This window comes from Rhinatrema bivittatum, chromosome 6 (genome assembly GCF_901001135.1).
Source record: "Rhinatrema bivittatum chromosome 6, aRhiBiv1.1, whole genome shotgun sequence".
NCBI classification, from domain to species: domain Eukaryota; kingdom Metazoa; phylum Chordata; class Amphibia; order Gymnophiona; family Rhinatrematidae; genus Rhinatrema; species Rhinatrema bivittatum.
The window spans coordinates 160,489,879-160,517,162 of NC_042620.1; the positions used below are offsets into that span (position 1 = coordinate 160,489,879).

The following is a 27,284-nucleotide window of genomic DNA, read 5'->3' on the forward strand; positions in this document are numbered from 1 at the left end:
AAATGGGTTGAAAATTAGCTAAATTGTCAGGGTCTAAGTTGGGTTTTTTTTTTGTAAAGGTTTCACCACTGCGCATTTAAGAGAATCGGGGAAATAATCTTCTTCCAGGGACACATTAATGATATCCGCTAAAGGCCGGGCTACTATGTCGTGTACTGACTGCAGTAGTTTAATAGCTAGGGAATCCTGCGGATGAGCTGCTGGGTTTATCATTTTTAAAAAGTTAGTGATTTCCAGGGATGAAACGGTATCAAAAGATGACCAATTATTGGCCAGTTTCAGAGGAAGAGAAATAGCCTGTTTGGTAGTAAAGGCTAGGTTATTGAGAATAGAGAGAATCTTGTCCGAAAAATAATTAGCAAATTTAGGGCCTCATTTTCTAAAGTATCGCAGGCCTGCGATACTTTAGAAGATGAGGGGCGGGGTCTGAAACGGGAGGCGGGCCTGCACTAGCCAGCAGTGATCGCTGCCGGTTTCGCACCCAATAGCGCCACCATAGGAGGTGTAGCTATTGGGAGCGAAATAGGCAGCGAAAAGGCACTTACCTTTTCACTGTGCGTGCCGTCATCGCGGAGTTGACCCCGGTGACGCCCCGACTCCTCCTCTTCCGGGACCAACTCCGCCCCCCTTTTGGTATTGCACGCGAAAAGGGACGTTTCGCATGCAAAACATCCCTTACCGCGTGCGATACATTTGGAAAATAAGGCCCTTAGTCATTTTTTGTTATAGATTGTCGACTGGTATAGAGGAACTTTTGGCCTTAGTAAGATCTGAGACATAAGAAAATAGTATTTTTGGGTTGAATTGAAATTTATGGATTTTTTCTGCATAAAAATCGCATTTGGCTGTATTTTTGGCAGTTCGGTAATTGTGGAGAGCTATCTTATATTGAGTTAAGGTGATGGCGTTACAAGATTTGTGCCAAGCTCTTTCTAGGCATCTTAATGCCTGTTTAAGAGTTTTTAATTGGGCCGTAAACCAAGGGGCTTTATGAGTCGTATGAGGAGTAATCAGTTTCTTAAGAGTGGGGCAAAGAATTTTTTATGACTGTGGTAATAGAATTCCAAGAGTTGGCAGCTACTAATGTGGAAGAAGTATCTAACTTAGACAAGGCATCTGGTAGGGCCAAAATAAGATCATCTATTTTACAGGGTTTTTTAAATTTGATTTCTACTGTTGAAGGGGCATGATCAGCAAGCAGAATGTTAAACCGCAGAGTAAATGTAATAAGGTGGTGGTCTGACCAGAGTACTGGCTGGCTAATTGGAAACGTTATTATGTTAGAGGCATCATTTATAAATACCAGGTCTAAAGAATGACCCGCACGGTGAGTGGCTGTCGTGATAATTTGCTTAAGGCCTAGTGCCTCTAAACTAGATAACACTAACTTGCATGTATCTGATAGGGGTAAAACATCCATATGAATATTAAAATCTCCAAAAACAATAGTGGGGACATTAGGATTGACTGTAGTGGGCAACAGTTCAATTAAGAGGGAACAATTAAATTCTAAAAGGCCTGGTGGAGTATATACTAGATAAATGTGAAGAGATTTAGATTTAAAAAATGCAACCTCGTACTGTGCTGCGATGCTAATATGCTGTTGCGTTAAGTATAAGTTCTTGCGAGCTAATAACATTAATCCTCACCTGCTCTTGCATTGTAGAATCATCCACTGCCACTTCCCTACATATAAATCTACCTGTCCAGACTCTAAGAGACAGGAGCATGTCAGCCATTGAGGCCAATGTACTAAGCTGTGCAAAATTGTGCTCAATAAATTTGATTAATGCATGCTATTTTTCTACTGGTAGACACATGTAAATAAGCCTGGTAGCAAGACAGCTAACAAGAATAAAAAAAAGGAAGGGAATTCAAAATACTAACAAAAAAATCTTTAAAAAAAAAAAGTGACTAATCAAGATATTTAAAAAATACTAGAAATAAATAGAGGAAGTGGTATCAGAAAAATTGGTGTCAAAGATATAATCCACTGTCTCTTGCTCGCAATGGGCCCCAGACAGTATCAGTGTTGTATACCCCAAGGATTTCAATCATGTACCTCAAAACCTTTAATTATTCTATCTTAAACAAATTATTTTATTTCACTCAAAATTTTCACTTATATTATAAACACTAACTGCTATAGAAAACATTTACAAAACCTAATTTTTCAAAGAATCTCTCTACCTCTATATCAATTTTAAAAAAAGACCACTGAGTTCTTAGCTTCGTTCAAAATCCTGAATGTACATCAAAACAGTCCAACAGAGCCTTCTTCAGGGGTTTCTTACTGCATTGTCATTAGTCAAATGGATGCTTCACTCAAAATGGCAGACATATTTTTCCTACAGCACTTTTCACAAAACCTTTAACTACTCATCGAGGTGTAGTTAGGCTTTGCTAAATTGCTTTTATGAAGTTATTTTCATAAGTAGTTTTACAAGGTGCTCAGAGTTAATGATCTGCTTTGCACTCATTAGCTGTGAATTTTAATAACATTTTGCATAAGTTAAACTATGCACTTTGCTGTTCATGAAGCAAATAGTTTGATTTTGCACACTGAAAGGGCAAACAGTGCACGCTGTTTGCCTGTTAGCATGCAAAGCAGCCTTTGTGCAGTTTTGCATTGCTTAGTACACCAGCCTCAATATGTACTGTTCTGATCACTGCTTGCTAGACAATAATGAATGGTTCTTACAGAGATTACACCCAAGAAAAGCTTCCTGCCTTGCAGTGATGCATATATTTATCGTAAACCTTCCACTCAAATCAAGTCAACTAAGCCAGCAATTTGCAATGATTTTTGTGACTAGTGAGATACAGGAAAAACAGTATGTTAAAAGTATAGGGACAAACTCAGAGGATCTCTGAGGGAGAGGAAGGGACTTTAAAGCTGAGCAGGAGATGTGGATGGGCAGACAGGTTGGGCTGTTTGGTCTTTATCTGCCATGTTATATGTTGCTATGAAACAATTCATTAATATTCCGAAAGGCTAGAAAATGTCATCATTTACAGATGATGGAAAATACAGCACAAAATCAAACAAGAACTTTTTTTTTTCCAAAGATCAACCGCACTATGCAGGCTTTTTTCTAAAGGTTTTAGGTTTTCTCACATTGCATACTGAAAGGAAAAATATTTTATGTAAGAGCTTAATCTGTCAAGATTTTTTCCAATAGGCATATTAAGGGGAAAATACTTGATATTAAATGAGTAGTATAAGTCTGGAAATAAAAACAAATGTGGTTTTATTATAATGTATCTATATTCAATTTCTACAATTTCCATTTGTAATCACTTATATGAATATATAATGTTTTATGGCAAGAAAGGATTATCACATATGCACTGACATTGCTTTACTGCAGAAATCTTCATGTAATCATATTATATTGGACTTCTTATCCTGTACAATGCTGTACAGACTAGCACCCAGCCTTTATGTTTTAAATGTTACTACAGAAATGGGAAATTGCTCAGTCTTTCAAAAGTGCCATATGGATCTATCCATCTTAGAGCTTACTTTTGGCTGTAAAAAAATGGAAAATTATACTCATGAATCATTCCTACCATCTTTCCCTTTATCTGAAGGAGGTACTCAACAAAATGGCGCAAATAGTACATGAAATTGATGTGTTGATGAATGGTATGCTGATTGAAGAACTTCTGGACTGGAAACGGCATCAGCAGATTGCCTGCATTGGAGGTCCTCTCCACGGAGGGCTCGATCAGTTTCAGAACTGGTAAATTTCTGTTTTCTTTCAAATATCAACTATGGAAATTCTATTGCTATGGTTCAGATCACACGTCAAGGAAGATCCCAGAACCTTTTACATTTAGATCCCCATTTCTAATTCAGGTCAAATTAGTGATAGATGGAAGTCATTTCCATATAGCCATTTGGGATCAAAGTATGTGAAACGAACTGACAGTCTCATTCCATTTGTTAGCAGACCAGTGTTCTCTGCATTAAAGCTATCACTATATAGTAATAATTAGAACCCTAGCTGGTGATCTAAATAGAGATCATAAGCAAAGAATGGCTATAAAAATGAATTTTCTCTTTTATTCCCACAGATGAGTCAAAATGTGATTGTTGGCTAATGAAGACTTGGGAATAGAAATTATGCATGTCTTATATTTTCTTTTTCTAATCTATACTCTTTGGGTGTCATTTGAAGAAAAAAGCTAACATATTTCACTAATTTTACAATAGGTTTACACTATTAGCAGAGAGTCTATTCCAAGTAAGAAGGCAGCTAGACAAATTAGATGAACTATCAAACAAGGTGACTTATGAAGGAGATCCCATTCCATCGCAAAGGCCACATTTGCAAGAACGAGTTGACTTCTTGATCTACAGCCTTTTTCGAAGGTATAGTTCTCTCACTTTAAGTAACAGCCCTATGCATACATAGAATTTATATTCAAAACAGATGCAATAGCAAGGGTTAAATATCTTAGGAAACACTCAGATAGGAGGTTGGGCTGGATGGACCTTTGTTTGACTCAGTATGGCTTCTTATGAATGAAGTATAGCCCCTTAGGGGTACATTAAATAAGAGAGTGTCTGATAACTATTTGGAAGCTAAGTATGTTTGGTTGAAATTTCAAAAGTGGGTGAGCAGATGGTATAGTGGACTAAGCCCAGAGGCAAAGCCTGTATTTCTCAATCTGGATAAGGAAAGCACCATAACATATTTCTTTCCCTCTGTAACCTCTCTGACTGCACTCCTACTTCTTCCATGGACAGACCAATGCCTTTTTTGAACCCACTTTGTGGGACAACGGAGAGTCTTACACAAAAGTATCTTTAACAAAAAAAACTTTTTATTTTCTGGGGTTTCCAGTAGTCAGCAATGAACAAGATTAAAATTTATTGATTAAACCTGTGTTCACAGGTTCACAGCATTGACGTAGCAGCAACATTAACAGCACCCACAAAACACTCTTCCTCCAAATCTTCACTTGAATAGCATAGCACAAAAAATGCCTCCCAATCTTCCTCAATTCAGATGAGATTCAGTACTCACATGTATTCCCAGAATTCTTCTCAGACATCACCCCATCAGTACAATTCACTCACTCTCCAAAAGGTTTCCACAAGGCTGTTCTGGTCCATAACCCGTCCCTTCCCACCCCCAGATTGCCATCAGATACCATCTAGGAGCACAGCAGTAGTTCATTGGTTTCCCATGCTTGTCCTAGATTAAATAGACCAGTTGCCTTCCAGGGAGCTATGGAGCTCCCTGCCTACCTTTCAATCTTTCAGAGAAACTATAGCAAGAAGAGCAATTTGTATTCTGAACACTACCTTATATTAACGCCAAGGAAACTTCCCCTAGTGGACTGTCCTTTACTTAAAGGAATATACCGAAATCCCTTTGATAACCTCTGCTATAATAACTATCGCCATATTCCACAAATAGAGGTTAAGTACCATTCCTGAACATTTCTGCCAGACCCAAATTTCAAATGGCCAGCCCTGATTTAGGGCCCCAGTCACAGAAGTAACATAGAAAAAATCTTGTTAGCCTATTATTGGTGGTGACACTAAGTGATGGTTGAAGCACTTTTTAACACTTCGTCTACTGTTTAAATAACAATATACTAGCAATATTAAACACACAAGGTAACATAGTAACATAGTAAATATCAGCAGAAAAAGACCCAAGTGATCCATCTGGTCTGCCCAGAAAAATGTATTTTTATTTTTTTAATTCTTAGAACTATTATTGTTCCTTGCAGGTTACATGGATTACCCTTTTCTTCATCTCCATCATTTATCCTCCGTGCTTATCCCAAGTCCCTTTGAATTCCATTACCATCTTTTTCCTCACTACCTCTTCCGGAAGGGCATTCCACGCAGCCATCATCCTTTCCTTTTTATTTTTTTTTAATTTACACTTTATTCATTTTTTCAATTGAACCAAGTACAAAACTTACTTCACAGAAAACCGAAAGATGATGAAACATCAGAAATAAACAAAAATCTATTACAGGCAATTTGCAAGTTACATCACTTTTCAAATCAGGCAAAATTAAAATGGGGCCCAGCATTTGTGGGAGTCAAAGGAAGTTTCCAAGGCATTTGACTTAACGTGCCAGTGGTGTAACATTTATTATTGATTGCCAATCTCCAGGAATAGATCTTAGAGTCCTGGCCTTCAGGAAGGATTTCAGCTGTTCCAGAAATACAAATGTAAAACTTTCCTCACTACCTCTAATACAGCATCTACAGGGATACTTTAACACAAATGTATACCCTAGGGATAACACTTGAGGTCTCATTGTTAAAAAAAAAAAAAAAAAATCCCTCCTCCTCAATTGGGTTTCCCTAGACAGGTCAAGAAATATTCTTACCACCTGATCATGAAACTGAAGGTTAATATTTTTTAAATATCTTTTCATGATATCATTTATATCACTTTCAATTATGAAGGAAACAAGAAGTGTAGATCTTTCCAATATTTCTACTTGAGAATTTTCAAGAAATTGTGTCAAATTAACCATAGCTTCAATCTGGTCAGGTCTGTCCCTTTTACTAGTGTTTGGGATAAAGAAAAATGTATCAATCATAATAATTTTATCATGCTCATACTTCAAAATTTCAACAAAAAAACTCTTCAGGGTAAAATCTCTTCAGGGTACATTTCTTCGCCCAATACTCTTGGAAAGTTCAATAATCTTGCTTGATTCTCCAAATACTCCACTCTCCTGGATAAGTAACCATAATCCTTAACTAGCTTTAAGTTACAAGCTGACACTTGGTTGGTCATCTGTTCCTCCTTTTCAAATCGTTTAACTTCCTGAATCTGGCCACCCAATTTTTGATCCAGAGTCTTAACATTTGAAGTTAAACATTCATTCTTGTTCAGGGAATCCTTAACCAAGCCACCCAGGCTTACTTTGGGGGGGGGGGGGGGGGGGAGGGGTTTGAAACACTTCCACCCCCTTTCCTACTGTGACCAAATTTGGGTTTTCCAGTGCCATCATCTCCAAAGTAACCACTGCAGGTTTGGGGGGGGGGGTTTGAAACACTTCCACCCCCCTTCCTACTGTGACCAAATTTGGATTTTCCAGTGCCATCACTTCCAAGATATTTTGGTCTTCAACCAGAGAAATCTCTGCTAAAGGGAGTCTCTTCGGTCCCTCAGCAATGCAGTTTCCAGCATGCTAGTTGAAAATTGCGGTCACAGAGTTAGCTCTCCAGCTCGGGTTCCCCCTCCTGTCGCTGTGCCGATGTCATCATCCTGCATCCCTCCTCGAGCTGCATGGTCTCTCGCTGGCAGAAGTGGGGGCTGACAAATGGGAGGGCTCAGTTGTTTCCCCAAGCATCTCAGGAGCTCCTGTATCCGCAGTGGGGATTTCTCCTCCCTTAACCACCATCTGGGTCGTGAAAGTTGGCATAGTTCTCTGTCCAGCACGTAGGGATACTTCAGAGGGAAAATTCCATAACCTACCCTTTCTTTTTGGCGGCATCTTTCAGGAAATTCAGATACAGAGTAACAGCGTCTCTCTCAGTGACTGTTCATGCCGCCATCTTGGGCCTGGTCCCATCACCCTTTCCATGAAGAAATACTTCCTGATATTGGTCCTACTCCCTTGGAGCTTCATATTATGACCCCTTGTTCTACAATTTTCCTTCTATTGAAAAAGATTTGAATCTTGTGCATTATTAATACCTTTCAGATATTTAAGTCTGTATCATATCACCCTTGTTTCTCCTCTCCTCTCCTCCAGTGTATACATATTTAGGTTCTTCCGTCTCATCTCATAACTCTTTTGGTGCAGGCCTCACACTATTTTGGTTGCCTTTCTCTGGACCACTTCGATCCTGTCTCTTATCATTTTTGCGATACAGTCTCTAGAACTGAACAGAGTACTCTAGATGAGGTCTCAGCAGTGACCTGTACAGGAGTATTAACAATTCCATTGTCCTGCTAGTTATGCCTCTCTCTATCCAGCCCAGCATCCCTCTGGCTTTAGTTACCGCCTTGTCACATTGTTTCGCCACCTTCAGATCGTCAAATACTACTGCCAAAAGTCTTTCTCCCAGTCTGTGCACAGCATACTTTCACCAACTATCACGTACAGCTCCATTGGATTTTTGCACTCCAAATGCTTGACTGCCATTCTTGGCACTGAATCCCAGCTGCAAAACCTTTGACCACTCCTCAGGTTTTCTTACATTGATTTGCATTTTCTCTACTCCTTCAAGCATGTCCACTCTGCTGCAGATCTTAGTGTCATCTGCAAAAAGATAATCTTTTTGTTCTAACCCTTCCAAAACATCACTCACAAAACTATTGAACAGAACCAGTCTCAGAACCAATTCCTGAGGCATTCCACTTATCACTCTTCCTGTTGTGTCTGTCGGTGCCCGATGCCCTCTCTCTGCCCTCCTTACCTCTTTGACGCCTCCCTCTCCTACCGTGGGAAGATTGGCTGCCGTGGCGTTCTTCTGCCGCAAGTCTTCGGGCATTCCCGGACCGGCTCGATGCTGCTATCCGCCATGTTCCTGGAGGCCTAGGGGCGCACGCGTGGTGCGGCCCCGACTGAAGTATCGGCAATGGCACGAACCTTGGGGGCGTCCCCCAAAGATGACATCACCCGCAACGGATATTTAAGGTCTCAGTATTTGCTAACACATCGAGTTAGCAAGGGTTTCACTACCTAAGCTACCCTGCCTCCTCGGACTTACCAGAGGTATCTGCTCCTCGGGGGCCTCGCTCTCTCCTTTGTTTTTCAGGTGACAGTCTGGAACCGGTACTTGCTCCTTGAGGGCCCTTGTTTCCAGACTTGCTTCATATACTCTTCTGCCTGGAAGTCATCACTACCAACTATATCAGCTACATCAGTGAGTTACCATCGTTCTCTCTGAGCTTTCCCTGGAACCAGGTACTCGCTCCTCGAGGGCCTATACATTCCAGCTCCTGGGCTTCTATTGGGACATTGTGTGAGGGTTATCATCTGCATACCCGGCCTACTCACCATATCTCAGTTTCTCTACAGCTCAGCCTCCAGGGATCGCTGTTCCAGTATCTGAGGGACTACAGCCCAGCTGGGCTTTCCAGCTCACTACTGCCATCTCTGGTAGTTCAATATATTGTTTAATAAAAGAACTAGTGTGTGTCTGTCTCCAAACTCTGAGCCTGACTGGTTGTCCCTCCCAGGATCGTCCCCCGGGGGCGTGGTCATCTACCACCGGCCCAAGGATCCACCCACAACTATAACAGAGACTGCTAACTCCCTAGCAGATTCTGAACAGATTGCTAACTCCTATCTAATTGCTCCTCCAAGCAGGCAGCAGATTGATAACACTTCCCTCTTCAGATTTGGTTCCATTTATGACTACATGCTGTTGTCTGTCAGTGAAACAATTTCTGATTTATTCCACCACCATGAGTCCCATTCCCAGGCTTTTCAATTTGTTTATGAGCCTTCCTTGTGGGACTATATCAAAAGCTTTGCTGAAATCCAGATAAATCACATCAAATGTTCTTCCTTGATCTATTCCTCTAATCAGCAAATCAAAAAAAGTCAATCATATTTGTCTGACATAATCTTTATTTATTTATTTTTATTTTATTTAAAATAATTTATATACTGCAAATTAGACAGTAATCTGTCTAGCTAAGCGGTTTACAAAAAGATAAAATAGTAAAAATACACATTTAAAACAAAGGCAATTTACATCAAATTACTACACTTCCAAAAACAATAAAAACATATAAAACTACTTCTTAAAAAACACTAAAAGCATATGGCAGTCTTATGGTTATATTGTTGTCAATGTTGTCAAAAACTAGAAATTGTTAGGTGATGTTATATGCGGCGGCAAAGAGATATGTTTTTAAAGCTTTTTTAAATTCTTTAGTATTTGCCATTAAACAAAGTTCTTCTGGGATGGCGTTCCAGCGAATTGGTCCGGTGACTGAAAAAGCGCGTTTACGTGTAAATTCCAGATGTGCAAGTTTTACTGAGGGTACCTCCAACATACATTTGTCCATTGAACGTAGTTGTCTTGTTGGTTTGTAGATTCTAAGAAGCGAGCAGAGCCATATTGAGTTTGTATTATGTAAAAGATTATGTATAATATTGAGAATTTTATATGTAATATGGTAGGATATAGGTAGCCAATGTAAATGTTGTAACACCGGAATAATATGTTCTCTAAGTGATATGTTATACAGTACACGGGCTGAGGCATTTTGGACCAGTTGTAATGGGTGTGTAGTGGATTTCGGCAGGCCAAGATACAGAGAATTGCAATAGTCCAAGCTAGTTAATATGAGGGATTGTGTCGCTGAGCGTAAATCTGAAGGTGGTAAAAGAGGTTTTAATTTTCTTAGCATGTGAAGCTTAAAAAATGATTTTTTTACAATTGCTGATATATTGTTTGTCATGGACAGTCTTGCATCTATTATAGTGCCCTTATTATAGTGATCTTCCTCTGGTAAAGCCATGTTGCCCCGGATCATGCAACCCATTGCATTGCAGATACCTTCAGAAGCATCTCAATTAGTTTTCCCACCACAGAGGAATGGAGAGGATTTTTTCTGCCTCCGAGGGAAATGACCAGAAGCTGGAGTGATGAAGAGGCTGTTCCTCCCTTTGAGGAAAATGGCCATGAGAAACAGGAACTTGAGGTGATTCTGACATGAAGAATGCCCCAAGAGGACCCTTATGTGGAGGATGCTAGGGAACCCTATACACTATGGAATGAAGAAGTGTAGAAACCGAGGGGAAATTGTGGTCCAAGGAGTTGCAAGTAGTCATGGGATATGAAATTGTATGTCCCTTTTGGGATGTGAATTTTGGTATGGTGGACCAAGAGAAAAGACCAAGTATATACACAGTTTTGAATGGTATTTAAGGGAGTGAGCCCCATTCCTTCACAAGGGCTGAATCTGAGGTTAAACTTGAAGAGGAATCTGGGAGTGTTGTGCTGTCCTTTGTGGTATGGGAGAAGAAGAAAAATGAAAGCTGTTAGTGTTGTGATGAGAGAAGAACGGTAATCTGGGCAATGGAAGACTTATATTCCTGTTAAATGGTGATCTTGGGAGATCTAATAATTGATCTTAAAGTAAAGGCTAAGGAACTGGTTCACTAAGTCATAAGAAGTACCATACATTGTGTTGGAAAGAGATTTTACTGCTGACTGTTGTATCCCATTAATTCTGAGTATTCAGTATTGATATTTGTATCCTCTTTCAAAATGTACATAGTTGCTGGCTGGAAAACCCAGAAATAAGCTTTAAAAGTTTGTTTAGTTGAAAATCTTGTCTCTCTGCTTATGCTTTATTTGTGCCACCACTATGAAATGGTACTGGGGCCAGAGTTCATGGAGGGGAGAAGTATAGTATTCTCTCTGGTCAGTTAGTAGAAGAGTCAGGAGTATTCAGGTCTACTTTACCATCTTCAGCATTGAATTTACTTAATAATGGGAGACTCTTTCACAAAAGGGAATTCCTCCCATCATTTTATATACCCCATTAGAAGGGCGGAGGTTACATATTTTTAAGCAAGCATGTGAAACATTCAAGAATTGGGTTCTTAAGAAACCACGGGGTAAATATTCAAAAGCAACTTCAGCCAGTTATCTGGCTAAGCTAAATTATTACTGTTTAGTTATTACCTAAGTAACACTGGAAGCAGCCGGGATTGCACAGCAGAGCAATCCTGGCAGGATGAGGGGAAAAATTATAAAGGTAATGGGTAGGTGGGAGGGTGTCTGCCTGGGAGGAGGGGTGTGTGGTTGGTTTGGGGGGGGGGGAGAGAAGGGCATCATGTAGAGAATGTTTAGCAGGGAGGGAGGGGGAGGCCTGGGCTGGCAGCAATATTCTTTCAACTTAAAATCCAATTTTTCAGGTTGCGCCAGCTTTCTTGGTCAGCTGGGGGGAGGGGAGAAAAGAGGTAGAGATATTGGGAAGGTGGGTATCAGGCAGGGAGGCATGCAACTTGGTGTTTTTTGTTTTTAAGTCATGGTCCAGAAGATATCTGGGTACATAGGTAGTTATCCAGTCACATGAGGCTGGATAACTTTAGGCCTAACTGGTCATATTCAAACAATTACCGGTTAGGCTACGTGTGACTGGATAACTTTAAACAAGTATATTCAGTGAGAGATTTATCCTGCTGAATATATGGGACAAGTTATCCAGCTAACTTTAGCCGGATAACTTGTCCTCTAAATAGACAACTGAATATTGGCCTCTACATTTCTAGCAGGAGAAAGAGAATACAATAAGGTTAATTTCAAAGCCATTTAGATGGATAACTCACAAGTTATCCATCTAAATGGTAAGTTGTCCATCTAACTCACAAGTTATCCACCTAACTCCAAGTTAGCCATTTAAATTTTTAGTTTTGAATATTCACGCACGATTGCTTCTCACAAGTTATCCACCTAACTCCAAGTTAGCCATTTAAATTTTTAGTTTTGAATATTCACGCACGATTGCTTCTCATTTTGTTCACAGGAACAAAATGAGAAGCAATCCATAGTGGTCTGAGGCTTGCACCTCCACCTATAAATCAGCCCCTATCCAGTATTCCTCCATACAGCACGTACAGAGGGAAGATCTGCATTTTGTCTAGTATTAGCCATGTCTGCTGGAGTGCACATTCCTTAGAAATTTGCATTCCCACGCAGCTGTGCGCATGTGTCAGTAATCAGCACTGAGCACTCACGGAAAGCAGGCCACCTCATATCATTTCATTTGGGTTTTGGTGTAATACAGGGGTGGCCAACTCCAGTCCTGAAGAGCCACGAACAGGCCTGGTTTTCAGGGTATCCACAATGAATATGCATGAGACATATTTGCATACAATGGAAGTAGTGCATGCAAATCTATCTCACACATATTCACTATGGATATCCAGAAAAAACATACCTATTTGTGGTTCTTGAGGACCAAAATTGACCACCCTTGTTTTGGTAGATCCATATATTATGTAGTTTTTAATGAAATATCTCATTTCTGTGCAATCAGCTCGTTTATAGTAGAAAAGCAGCCCTGCATGCCAACCCATCCTCAGAGACCACTGGTGCTGAAAACTGGAATACAGTTCACAGTGAAACTTCGGTAAGAAAAAATGCATCAAATAGACTTGAATTCCTTTTACACTGTGAAATTGCATGGTTACTGTAGCTAGAACCCATTCCAGTGTAGTGAACAAAGACAGCAATTTTTTTTCCAATCAAGGCAGAATTTCCTCATGCCAAAGTATGTTTTTTAACATATTAACATAGTACGTGATGGCACATAAAGACTAAATGGTCAATCAAGTCTGCCCAGCAGAGATTCATCCAATTTAAGTAGATGCTTTATCCATTTTAGGTAGATGCATATATGAAATCCCCCATGCAACCTAATATCAACTCTCCAACCTTTCCTCTCAAGTCTCTTCCCATCACCATCCCCCATGTTCTTCTTAAGCATGCCCCAAATTTGCTAAAGTAATGGGCTCCACCTCCTGTACCAATAGGCTACTCCAGGCCCTGCTATCATCATCCCCATCTCCCACAAAACTAATATCCTGCCAACACCCAAGTCCCCTTCCCATTACCAAGTTTTTTAATAATGCCCAACTTCACCAAGGCTAGTAATGATGTGGTAAAAAAAAAAAATTGATCCCGCCTCCCCATGCTCACCAAAGTCTGGGGGTTCAACCATGGTCCCCTCCATCCAGGTCACCACAGCCTTAAAGGAAGCTTGATGCTATTGTACTACTGCTGTTCATGGTTATAACTGCTGCTCCATGTACATTTACCCCAGTGCTTTCTTGGATGCCCAATGCAATTATACCATTGCTGATTAGCGTTGTAGCTACCGCTCCATGCACATTACTTGATGCATTCTCAGACGCACAAAGCAGTCCTACTGCTGCTGTTGTGGACTGAACTTCCATTCTGTGCAAGTTACCCTATGCTTCATTACCATCCTCTTGTCGCTAGGGATCCTTTGTGTTTATCCTAATAATTTTTTTTTTTAATTCCATTATCATTTTTGTCTCCACCGTCTCATCTGGAAGGGCATTCCAAGCATCCATCATTCTTGCCATGAAAAAATACTTCCTGACTTTTTAAAAATATTTTTCTATCAGGTAAACATTTGAAGAGTGGCCTTTTCCGACAGGACACTGCTGTACAGCATGTGCTGCACAGGGACCAACAGATCCTATAGTTACTACTCTTGAACACCCAGGCCTATTTGTTTTAAAATAAAGTTAGCAGGGGAAGGGAGGGTTTTGGACTCTCTAATTTGACAAATTATTTAAGAGCTGGCTCAGTGGCATGTGTTGCGCACCACTCTGCGGAAGGTTCAATCTCCGAGTTGGGTCTTCCTTTTCTGGGGCTAGGGATGCTGTGGAGGTAGCATTAACAGCCCCCAGGGACAGGGGAGGCAGTCATGATCATTTCTCAGGGATGACACCTAGTGGTCAGATTCCAGGGCCCATGATTTCAGGGCTCTGGAAGAAGTGCTGGTGAATGGGCCCTGGCCAAGAACCAGCACTGCTATGATGGCGATAGGTACATTTGGGAGGATATGGAACAAGGGAAAAGGTCACAGGTAGTTGAGGATGAAGGCTCGTGGTGCCAGTATTCCAGCCCTGGATCTGACTGAGCTGGAAGTCCAAAGTAGCAGGAGACAACTGCTGAATAAAAAAAAAAAAAAAAAAGAACATTTGATGTATTTACTGCACTCCTGTTCTATGTAAACCAGCAAGATATGTTTTCATGATTGCCGGTATATAAAAACCTTAAATAAATAAATAAATAAATAAATAAAATAAAATAAAAAAATAAAATATGATTTTCTCCCATTACTTAAGATTGTGGGAATGTTTTAAATTAGTTTTTTTGTATTTAATGTACAATTTAGGCAATATATATGTAACTAGATGTCACCCATTAAATTCAACAGAGAATATTTGTGGTTGCAGAGGCTGACCCCCATCGCTCTTCCACTCCCCAGCTGGAACCCATCCAACAAGACCCAGCCCAACCTGAGGACTCTCCTCCCTCTCTTGGCCCAATCTGAAGACTCTCACCTCTTCCCCCAGCCCAGCCCCAATATTCCTCCTCTTTCTCTTCTCCCACCCTTCAATTTCCTGGCATCCTCTGCCTTCCAGCCCACCCATCCCTCTGTCTCTGTCCACTATAGGGCTCTGTGCAATGTACATGTTTGACACGACAGCCCAACCCTGCACTTCCCCTCTACCCCTCCCACTTGCCAATCTGCATGCATCTTCTGTGTCCCAACCTGTCAGTCCTGCTACCTCCCTACAGTCCCATGGCTGTGCTTGCCAGATCCCCATGACTCGCTAGCATGCACTCTTTGAAAAGGTCAGTCGCGGGAGGAAACTCTAGCAGGCAGCGCTTTTGTCATGCACCGCTTCTCTTTCGCTACTACCAGCCCTGAACTGACTACAATAGCGTCTTTCTACGCATTAACAGAACTTTGGTTCCTGAAGCTCCCTGAGGAGGACAGACTTCAGGACTACATATGCTGACAGTGGATTCAAGCTAAGTGCACGTATCAGTAGCAATACATACAGTGCCTTATCTTGTACTATAGCTCTGGATGGAGAATACCAGGATTTCTTGCGACCTATGATTAGTTAAGCCCAGAGCTTCACGGGCTTCACATACAAGCCAAAAAGCTTCTAGAGGCAATTTATGACGGTCGTAAGATACCTATAACAAGAGCTCCTTTTCACATAGCTGAATCTAATATATATATACTTATATATATATATATATATATATATATATATATATAAAATATACTTAGGTGGTATCTGTCTGTTGGGGACCATACTGTGTGTTACTGGGACACCGGCTGCGAGGGGGTGCTGTGTGCCTTACAACATGCATACCCTTTCAAAGAGCACAACTGGAAACCCCAAAAGGAATAGCTAGAAAATTTGTAAGTATATTTATATACTTATATATATATATATATATATATATATATATATACATATAAAATATACTTAGGTGGTATCTGTCTGTTGGGGACCATACTGTGTGTTACTGGGACTCTGGCTGCGAGGGGGTGCTGTGTGCCTTACATATATATAGGTAAGAAAATATTGCCTTTTGTAGCATTCTTCCTGTGCTTGGTTTTGCAGTTTACAAATGAGCTTTCAAAGCTTGGTGACACAGAAGAATTTAGAAGAATTCAATGATTCTGTAGTAGACATGTAGAGAATTTGATCCGCCCAATCCTTTTACACGATTTATCAGGGGTGAATGGGGTGGACAAAAGAACAGATGAGATCATCTGGTTCCAAGAATGGAGTGTTCACAAGTTTACTGGTCTTACTTCACAGGCTGCTGGTTAAACTGCCAGAACTGAATTACCAATTACGAGTGAAAGCAACTATTGACAAGTAAGTGTTTCATTTTAACCCGGTATCGTGATGGATATTTTTCAAAGAATGAACTGTTAAAAATATTTTGTATTGCAGAGTTCAGTTGCAAGAAGACTAAGAGAGTGACCCTCTTAGAATATTTTCTCTCATCGTTGTATGAAACAAGCAGCTGGTTGTTGAGATTTAAAATAAAATTAGGAGTATATTTTTCCATCACAGTCTTTAATATATGATTTAGAAAAATGTCCTACTACACGCATAACTGAAAACTTTTTTTTATTTTTCTTCATCTATGCTTTTTAAACTCTCATCTCTTAGAATTCTTGGACTTTCCATCCAGTTTCGAGCATATAAAATGTAAGATTAAAACCCCCTAAATGCTTGGAGTACAGGCTCAGAGTGGGAGTTAGTGGAGAGCGACGGTGAAGCTCTTCCTCTGGAAAGAAAAGTTTCAGAGAACCTTTTTTAAGGGCAGAACTGACTCATGAAAAGATTGCATATAGACTGGACTAGAAATTCAGCAGCATGAGACTCACTGAGTTCCATCAAACACTGAGGGAATGGCAAAAATTAAGTAAACTATGTAAGCAGCTGCTATTTCTTACCCCACCGGGTACTGTAATTATTTCAGTAACACATGCCTGAGACCTTATACCAAAAAGGGGTCATTAATGCACAAAGGAGACTGATTCATTAAAGGTTTCTATCACTTAGCATGAATTCTAAATCACGACCTAGCCACTAACAATGTAGTGCAAGCAAAAACTGCTTTAAGTCAAGCTTGCGTATGCATAAAAATTAGTGTGCAGGCATATGCAAATATGTTGACAGTGAGCTCAGCCACCTAGATACAAAGGCCCACTAAATTTACCAAGGCCATCACTTTGGTATTGTTAAAGGTTAACGTGCCAGCAGTGCCATGACCATAGGGCTGCCTCTCTCCCCCATGGAACACAAAAAGCCCTCTTCAGGGCCCACAGACACCCTGTCCTGCTCTCCTTTAAGAAGGTCACTATAAACAAGAGTGCAACGAAACCCACACTACTATAAACCTCACAACAGCAATGTGGGATATGAAAACAAATATCTCTAATTATTTTTACTTTTATTCAAATGTGAAATAGGTGGTATAGTCAAACTCATGCTGAATGTTCTCAAAGTAAATAAGTATCAGTGTATCTGCACATTATTGTAATTATTCACCACAAAATTATTTAAGGGCAAGTGTCACTCTAACAAAACATTGTTTTCAAAATCAGCAAAGTTTTTTTCAGTTTTAAATGCCAAGAGTAAAATGAGAATCAATTTCACAAAAATTTATCCAAAATAGCAACTTATCTTTGAAAGAGTTTTACTGTTCTGCAGATCAAGACCTGGTAGAAATAGTGTGTTATCAGAAAGGAAGCCATTTTTGTGAAATTGATTGACATTTTATTTTTGGTGTTTAAAACTGAATAAGATTGCTGATTTTTAGTACAACTTTTTGTTAGATTGAGACTTGCATTTTAAATAATTTTGTGGTGAATAATTATATCACCTTCTGGGGATCAACTATCATTTTCTGCTCTTCCCAGATCCATAATCAGTGCCCCTACAAGAGCCCAACCAACTCTCCACAATCCTACCAAGAGGTCCCCTTCAGAGGTACAGAAAAGCCTGCCATCCCCCAATACAGCCAAGTGGCTCCTCCAGAACTCACATGACTCTTCCTCCTTCTACCCTAGTCTTCGCCAGAAGTAAAGAATGGAAGGCCTTCCTGATAGTTTCACAGCTGCACACCATCTAGCTGTATTTCATAGTGTACCAAGCCATGCAGCCCACCTGAGATCTTTGCTATTACCTTACTATATTGTAAAGGGTTATAGTATAGGAATCAATGACATTCTGTCATTTAACAGATAAAGAAAACACTTAAGTGTCAAATAATATTACAGTCTAAGATAGCACATCATATGTGGAGTGGAGGAGTAGTCTACTGGTTAGAGCAGACTTGAACCAGGGTTCAAGTCTCACTATTGCTCCATTCATCTTCACTTTACCTTCAGGAACAAACTTACCCCATCATTCATCAAAAAGTGTTAGTAATGCATTGATAATGAAAAGGGATGTGTTTATGGAAACCTTTTAGTTACTGTATGGTGTGGTAACTGCTTCTCATCTGCAAGTAAGCTTACAGTGCTGTGTGATGATCACTATTTTTCACATCCTGAGCTGAGCTCTGAGAGAGAGAGAGAGAGAGAGAGAGAGAGAGAGAGAGAGAGAGAGAGAGAGAGAGAGAGAGAGAGAGAGAGAGAGAGAGAGAGAGAGAGAGAGAGAGAGAGAGACTATCTACAAGGCCTTTGCAGTAGTTAAGTATTTCTATCCCTATAGGAGGGCCACCTAATAGGTCGAGGTGAGGCATTAGTGGTGGTTTAGAGCTTAGGGGCCAGTTTCGCATGTAGAATGAGACATACGAACAGCACAGTACACCTTGGTGAAGATTTGACATCATTTGGAGTGAGGAAAGTCTCAAAAACATGAAACTTCTACTATGTTCTCTCATCCTAGCTTGATGGACTCTATAACAGGGTACCATCAAGCTAGGGTGTGATAACCCTACAAAATTCTTTGTGAGATTTTCCTCACTCCAAATAACATCAAATCTTCACCAAGGTGTACTGTGCTGTTCGTACATTTCACTCTACATGCGAAACTGGCCCCTAAACCCTAAACCACCACTAACGCCTCACTTCATCCTATTAGGTGGCCCTCCTATAGAGATATAAATAAGTGCACTAGCAAGGCCCTCCCCAGAGGTTCTCTCTCTCTCTCTCTTCCCCCCACCCACTCAAGGCCAGAAATGGCCAAAATACAATTCCCAAATGTTATCGCAAATTGCGTTATGGCCATTTATTTATTTATTTTATTTATTTTTAGTTTTTATATACCGATTTTCCTGCATAAAATGCATATCAAACCGGTTTACAATGAAACAGAATAAGCAGGAAGTAAAATTCCTTAGTCTAATACATTTCGGGTAGGGATGTGAATCGTTTTTTGACGATTTAAAATATCGTCCGATATATTTTAAATCATCAAAAAATCGTTAGGGCCACGATACAATACCAATTCCCCTGATTTATCGTTAAAAAATCGTAAATCGGGGGAAGGGGGAGGGCAGGAAAACCGGCACACTAAAACCCCCTAAAACCCACCCCCGACCCTTTAAATTAAATCCCCCGCTGAACGACCTCCTGCAGTCGATCTCATGCCGGCGCCATTTTCCGTACGAAAACGATTCGCGGCAAGAAATCGCTCCCGGAACCCCGCTGGACTCCCAGGAAACTTTTGGCCAGCTTGGGGGGGCCTCCTGACCCCCACAAGACTTGCCAAAAGTCCAGCGGGGGTCCGGAACGACCTCCTCCGTCGAATCGTTTTTGTCTATGGCCGCCGCCATTTTGTGGCGGCCATTTTGAAAAATGGCGCCGGCTGAAGACAACACGATTCTATTGAGGGGACCGTTCCGGACCGCCGCCGTTCTGGACCACCGCCGGATCCCCAGGTAATTTAAAGCATTTGGGGGGGGGGTTCGGGAGGGTGGGAGATTTAATTTAAAGGGTCGGGGTGGGTTTTAGGGGGGTTTAGTGTGCCGGCTCACGATTTTAACGATTTTTCACGATAGTTTACACACCTAAACAGCAACAATACGATTCCCTCCCCCTCCCAGCCGAAATCGATCGTTAAGACGATCGAGGACACGATTCACATCTCTAATTTCGGGCATAACAGCTTAACATCAGGGAAAACGGTGTTGTTTTTTCCAGCATTAAAACCGTGCGATGTCACCCCTAATTTAACTAATTCCAACCCCAAACTCCTCCCCGATCCTGCCCCCTCAAAAATTTGCATTCGCGCTGTGAGCTCAGTGTTTTTGCATAAGTTATGGAGTTAACAGCATTATCGCGTGCGTTAACGCCATAACACATTTTCATGAAAGATACAGTTAGATTGTAAACTCTCTGGGGACAGGGAAATATCTACAGTATATGATTCTAATCCGCTTTGAAGACTGACTCCTAGCTTATGAATTGAGGGGAGATGGCCTTCTCCAGATAGATTTCAATTGCAAATTGGGGGCAACAGCCAGCACACAGATGGGTTTGCTTTGTGTGAAGAGCAGAAGTAGAAAGGCCCCTGTGACAACCAGCTAGCACAGGGATTTCAATATACACATACTAAAAGGTCTACATTCCCTTTAGCCTGGCCCTTTTAGCATGTGCATTTCATTAACTTAACTGGACTGGTAAGGGCTATTTTAGCATACTTGTTAAAAAAGAAAAAAAATTTTTTACATGCACAACATTTTTTAGTAGAACTCTTAGTCAATCAGCCCCATTGTGCTGAAGACATTTGATGCCCTTTCTCGGTTTAATTTGACCATTGATTTGTATTTTCTTTATCTGTTGAAAAACAGAATGTGACCAATTCCTAAACTGTAACGCTTTACATGATCGTTCTCAGGTGAACTGCTTGTTTTAGAAACATAACAGCAGAAAAAGAACATGTGGCCTATCTAGTCATACCATCCATCAAATTTATGTATCCCTTACAATTCCCATCACTCTCTCTCAGAGATGCCCTGTACTTATCCCATGCTTTCTTGAATTCAGATATGGTTTTTATCTCCACCACCTCCATGTACACATTACACTCTTTATAAAGAAATATTTCCTAAGATTACTCCTGAGTATACCCCTTTTCACGTTCATCCCATGACCCCTTGTTCTATTGACTCCTTTCTGTTGAAAAAGGCTTACCTCCTATACATGGAAACCTTTCAATTATTTAAATGTCTCTATCATATCCCCCTATCTCGCCTTTCCTCTAGGGTATTCATGTTTAGATCTTTAAGTCTATCCCCATATGCTCTAGAATGAAGATCACTGATCATTGTAGTAGTCACCATCTGGACCAACTCCATTCTGTTTATATACTTTTGAAGGTGCGAGCTCCAGAACTGTACACAGTTCCAAATGAGGTCTCACCGGGGACCTGTGCAGAGGTAATATCACCTCCTATTCTCTGCTGACCATTCCTCTCCCTATGCAACCAAGCATCTTTCTGGCTTTTTCCATTGCTTTATCCACCTGTTTGGCCACCTTAAGATCATCAGATAAATCACCCCAGATCCCACTCTTCTTTTATGCTTAGAAGAATTTAATTTCCAATACTCTACCTCTCCCTTGGGTTTTGCATCCTAATTGAATTAGTCTGCATTTTTTAGCACTGAATCTTAGCTGCCAGTCTCTAGACCTTTCATTGAGCTTCGCTAGATCCCACTTCATGTTTTCCATACCTTCCTGGCTGTCTACCCTGTTGCAGATTTTGGTATCAATGGCAAAAAGAGAAACCTTTCCTGAAAAGAACCAATCCTAGGACTGATTTCTGAGGCACACCATTAGTAATGTTCCTCTCCTTCAAGTAAACTCCAGTTACCTACCCTTTGTCACATCCCACTCAGCCAGTCCCTAAGTCAGTCTGTCACTCTAGATTCCATACCAAGGGAGCTCAATTTATTTATGTCTCCTGTGAGGAACCATGTCAAAAGCCTTACTGACATCCAAGTATACTACATCTTACACTCTCCCTTGATCCAACACCCTGGTCACCCAATCAAAGAAATTGATCAAATTCGCCTGCTAAGATTTACCTCAAAAACCATGCTGCCTCGGATCATGCAATCCATTAGATTCCAGAAACTGTACTATCTTCTATTTTAGCAGTGGTTCCATTAATTTGCTCACTACAGATGTCGGACTAACTGGACTGTAGTTCCCAACCTCCTCCTTACTTCCACTTTTATAAATAGGAACCACATCTCACTTTTATAAATAGGAACCACATCTGCCCCTCTCCAGTCCTCCAGAACTACTCCTGATTCTAAAGAAGCATTGAAAAGGTCAGCCAACTGAGGTACCAGAACATCTCTATGTTCCCTCGATTCCTTCAGATGTATCCCATTTGGCCTCATCACCTTATCTGCTTTAAGTTTAATTAGCTACTTAAGAACATACTGTTCTGAAAATTGGTTGAGATTTATCTCAATGCTAATTTTAATTGTGTTCATTTTATATGGTCCTGCTATTGGCCCTTCCACAGTGAACATCGAACAGAAATATTTGTTAAGCAATTGTGCCTTTTCTTCAACAGCCTCTACATATTCCTTCCTTTCACCTCTGAGTCTCACAATGACACTTTTGCATTTCCTTCTATCAATAACGTATCTAAAAAAAAGTCTTGTCCTCCCATTTTTCTGTATTGCTATTTTTTTCCATTTCAATTTTTGCATTCCTGATTACTTTCACAGCTTCTCTTAGCTTTTCCAGATATTGTTTCCTATCGTCTACTTTCTATGATCTCTTGACATTTATGAATGTTAACATTTTCTCTATCATTTCAGCTACCTCTTTAGAAAACCATAGTTGCCTCTCTTTTCTCTTTCATTAATTACTTTCCTAACAAATAGGTTAGTTGCCATTATAATATCTCCTTTTAGTTTTGCCCACTGCTCTTCTACTTCCCCTAGACCTTCCCTACCAGCTAATGACTCCTTGAGGAACTTCCCCATTTTAACAAAATTAGTTTTCCTGATGTATAGGACCCTTGCCTTTGAATGAACCTTTATCCTTTGTGCTCTAATACTGAACCACACAATCCACTGGATCTCAGATGATCTTCAACTACAACATCAGAGATCCTGTCCTTGTTGATAAGCACCAGGTCATAGCAATAGAGTATTGTCTACAGAAAAAGAGCAAATGATTCATCCAGTCTGCCCACATGGCAGCAACTGGCACTCCATGCAGGTTATCTCCAAGTGTCCACTAAAAGCAGTAAATGCTGCTCCGTGCAGGTTACCCCCATGTCTTTCGTTAGGGATAGTAATACTTACAAGGAAAACCAAGCAATTGTCAAACCCATAACAAAATTACTGCAACATTTTTACATGATGAGCAGCCTTCCTGATAATTCAGACAATTCTGCTTGAATGTTCTTTGCTTTTGGACTTGGCCGTAGAAGCTTTATCCCCACTATCACTCCCTCCCCTGTGGGTTCCGTTACCAGATGACAGAACAATTCTCCTTGCAAAGAATCAAGGATCTCTCTGCTTCTAGAAAGCACTGCAGCTGGGTTGTCCCACTCAACATCCAGCAGATTGAAATCCCCTAATATTAGCACTACCTGATTCATAGCAAGTTTATGAATATCCTCTATTAAATCTCTATCCGTCTCCTCTGTCTATGGTGGAAGTCTGTATGTAGCATCAATATAAATAGATGTTCCATTCCCTCTTTCCAAACTGTTCCACAGTGTCTCCTCCTTACCTCATAAACTGTGCAATTCGTTTGCTTTGATATTAATTTTTTTATATATGATGTCATGCCTCTTTCGTTCCTTCCTATCTGGTCTTTCCTGAATAGATTGTAGCCCGGTACAATTAAATCCCAGTAACAATTGTCTGTGTACCAAGTCTCCGTGACAGCCACTAATTTAAATCAACTTCTTCAATGACTGCTTTTAAATCTGGGACTTTATTTCCCATATTATGAGCATTCGTGTATATAGATTTCCAGATATTGCCCTTTTTTCCCCATTTCTATACAAGTATTTAGTGTTTTACATATCTTAGGGTTTTGTTCACCCATCCTTGAGATTCTAGTTTAAAGTCCTCCTCAGTACATTTGCCAGTCTGTGTTGGAAGACACTGCACACCTTCTTTGACAGTTGAACCCCATCTGTGCTCACCAGTCCTTGAAAATTCATCTCATGGTCCAACAAGCCAAAACACTCTCATCGACACCATCTATGCAGCTATTCATTATCTTCAGAATGCGAGCTTCCTTGTCTAGGCTTTTATCCTTGACTGAGAGGATAGAGAAGAATACCACCTGTACAGCTATCTACTTTACCCTCTCTTCCAGAGCCATGATCTGTGTGGTGTACCTGGCAGTATCATTCATGTCAACATGGACAAGCAGCATCGGATAGTAGTCAATTTTCAGTAATCTCTCTGTAATGTCTTGGGTTTTGACACCCAGCAGACAACATACTTTCTGGGGCAAAATGTCTGGTCAGCAGATGAATGCCTTCATGCCCTCAGAAGCGAGTCACCAACCACTTTCCTCTGCCTCCCAGGTGCAGTGGTTGTTGAGCCCGCAGCTTCGAGGTCTGCATGTTTTGGTTCCTCCCCATCCTGGGATGAATTCTCCTCCTTCACTTTCAAGGCTGCATACCAGTTCTTCTGTTCAATGGGAATGGGAGATGGGTTGTAGGGTCTAGTGGCTACAATAATCTTGGTTCAGCTGTTGTCTCATGTTCCAATTACACCTTCCCCTCTGCTTGAGTTCTCCGTCTTTGATTCCTCGATAAGCATTTTATCAATGTAGTCCCCATTCTCCCGGATACTTCTCTGTCTCAACACCTCCTCTCTGAGCTCCATTTCCTGTTTCCTGAGGGAGTCAATCTGCTACATCTTTCACAATGAACTGGTTCCTCACAGTGGATCAGAACATCTGTCTGGACAGTAGCAGAAGTGGTAACAGTGGTGACAGCTTTGGCAATAGGATGTTTTCAGTTGTTGGTAGCTTCTGGTACCTGTTGAAAGAAATGAGAGAGACCTTATTGACTCTTGTTTTGAAATAATTCCCTGTCAGTGTATCAACCCAGTTGTTGTAAATTTATAGTAAGGGGTGATGAGGCACACACAAATCAAAGTGATAATAAATGCAGCTTTAGAATCTAGATAATATGCCTTAAGGAACAACATTTATCATTTTTTCTTCTGCTGTTCTTTTGTATATTTCATGTTTTATTCTTGGTTGTCTATTTATAATTCTGTTTTGTCTTATTAGAATTTGTGCTATTATTTCTTATGTTTAACTGATTCTTGCCTTGTTGTAGTTCAAATAACTGTGAAAGATGGGTTATAAGTTATATTTTAAATTCAATTTAAATTAAAGAATTATCAAATCTCACAAAATTGTTTTGTTTTGTTTTTTACTTCTTTTAAAGGAATGCTTCATTCATTGTGAGGTAAGAAAATCTTATGGCAAAACTAGTTTATGTATGTATTCATTCATTTGTTCAGCTAGCATCCTTTGACTTCTACCTTACTTGAGATCTGGCCCAGTCACATCCACAGTCATGTTAACATTGGTCCAGGGACTGAGGAGTGAAGAGCCTTCAAGGGCACCTACCTGACTTCAGCTCACGCTGATTCCAGCATTGCACAGTGACTATTTAAAAGACAAGGGCTTGAGCTCTCTCTGATGCTCATTATTGATGAATATTCTATTGATAATATTAAATAGCTGTTCCCATGTAGTCTCGTATTTTCCGTTCAGAGGTAACCTCATAAAACTTTGGCGGGCTTTACTTCGTTAGCCCTAAATGCCAATCATATATTCGTGCAGTCACAAGGTAAGTCTTAAGACCGTCACTGGTAAGTTATAATCATTGGTTACTCTGCGGAAGGACCAACTTTTTTTTTAAGTATTTTTCATTTTTCTATGAACATTAGAATCCAGGTTATATTACCGGTATCCAGGCAGTGCAATTGTGTTTTGTGTAGCAGGATTGGAGCAGCTCAGATATCAAAATGGTTCTGGCCCGACACGGCTCGTGTTTCTGTTAAGCTTCCTCAGGGGCCGGGAATTGCCAAATCTAAATTTAAAGAAACAAAGTTTGCTTAGGTAGCGCCAACAGCTAACCCTATGAACTGCTTAAAGATATATACATACGATTCCACTGTCTGTCCAAGAATCACTTCTGCTACCAGGATGCAGCTTTTACCAGACAACAGGATCTGCCATTTGACTGGGGGATTTAAACCTGCTTGTTACTTGAAAAGGAACCAATCAGCAAATAAAGGTAGGTAGACTGGGAGCCAATAGCATGCTAGAAAAGCGAGGACCATTCAACAGTGTCTTCTTTTGGAACAAGTAGTCATACACCCCCGCGGAGGTGATCATGGCTATTTGTTAAACTATCGTGAACAATGGTGGATATTCACATTAGCTTCCGAATCTCCTCAGGGACTCAATGACACTGTTGAATGGTCCTCGCTTTTCTAGCATGCTATTGGCTCCCAGTCTACCTACCTTTATTTGCTGATTGGTTCCTTTTCAAGTAACAAGCAGGTTTAAATCCCCCAGTCAAATGGCGGATCCTGTTGTCTGGTAAAAGCTGCATCCTGGTAGCAGAAGTGATTCTTGGACAGACGGTGGAATCGTATGTATATATCTTTAAGCAGTTCATAGGGTTAGCTGTTGGCGCTACCTAAGCAAACTTTGTTTCTTTAAATTTAGATTTGGCAATTCCCGGCCCCTGAGGAAGCTTAACAGAAACACGAGCCGTGTCGGGCCAGAACCATTTTGATATCTGAGCTGCTCCAATCCTGCTACACAAAACACAATTGCACTGCCTGGATACCGGTAATATAACCTGGATTCTAATGTTCATAGAAAAATGAAAAATATGAAAAATACTTAAAAAAAAGCTGGTCCTTCCGCAGAGTAACCAATGATTATAACTTACCAGTGACGGTCTTAAGACTTACCTTGTGACTGCACGAATATATGATTGGCATTTAGGGCTAACGAAGTAAAGCCCGCCAAAGTTTTATGAGGTTACCTCTGAACGGAAAATACGAGACTACATGGGAACAGCTATTTAATATTATCAATAGAATATGATGCTGTTTTGAATATACCAATTAAGCGTACATCATATACGTATACAGTTTCTTGTACATTATTGATGAATGTCACCACTGAGCATGCAGGTCTTTTTCCCTTGAAAGAAAGAGGTTCAGGACAATGGGTACTGACTCCACTGTGTGCCCCACCCTAAATGAC

General features: G+C 40.5%; 1 protein-coding gene across 1 annotated transcript in view; it reads left to right on the forward strand.

Moving 5' to 3' along the window:
• STAT4 (signal transducer and activator of transcription 4) overlaps nucleotides 1-27,284 on the forward strand; it is a 235,662-nt gene that overhangs the window by 111,768 nt on the left and 96,610 nt on the right. Inside the window, exons 7-11 of the mRNA XM_029606087.1 lie at nucleotides 3,595-3,746; nucleotides 4,220-4,378; nucleotides 13,002-13,094; nucleotides 16,348-16,407; nucleotides 25,441-25,461. Of these exons, the coding sequence (XP_029461947.1) occupies nucleotides 3,595-3,746; nucleotides 4,220-4,378; nucleotides 13,002-13,094; nucleotides 16,348-16,407; nucleotides 25,441-25,461 (485 nt within the window). The remainder of the gene's footprint in view (nucleotides 1-3,594; nucleotides 3,747-4,219; nucleotides 4,379-13,001; nucleotides 13,095-16,347; nucleotides 16,408-25,440; nucleotides 25,462-27,284) is intronic.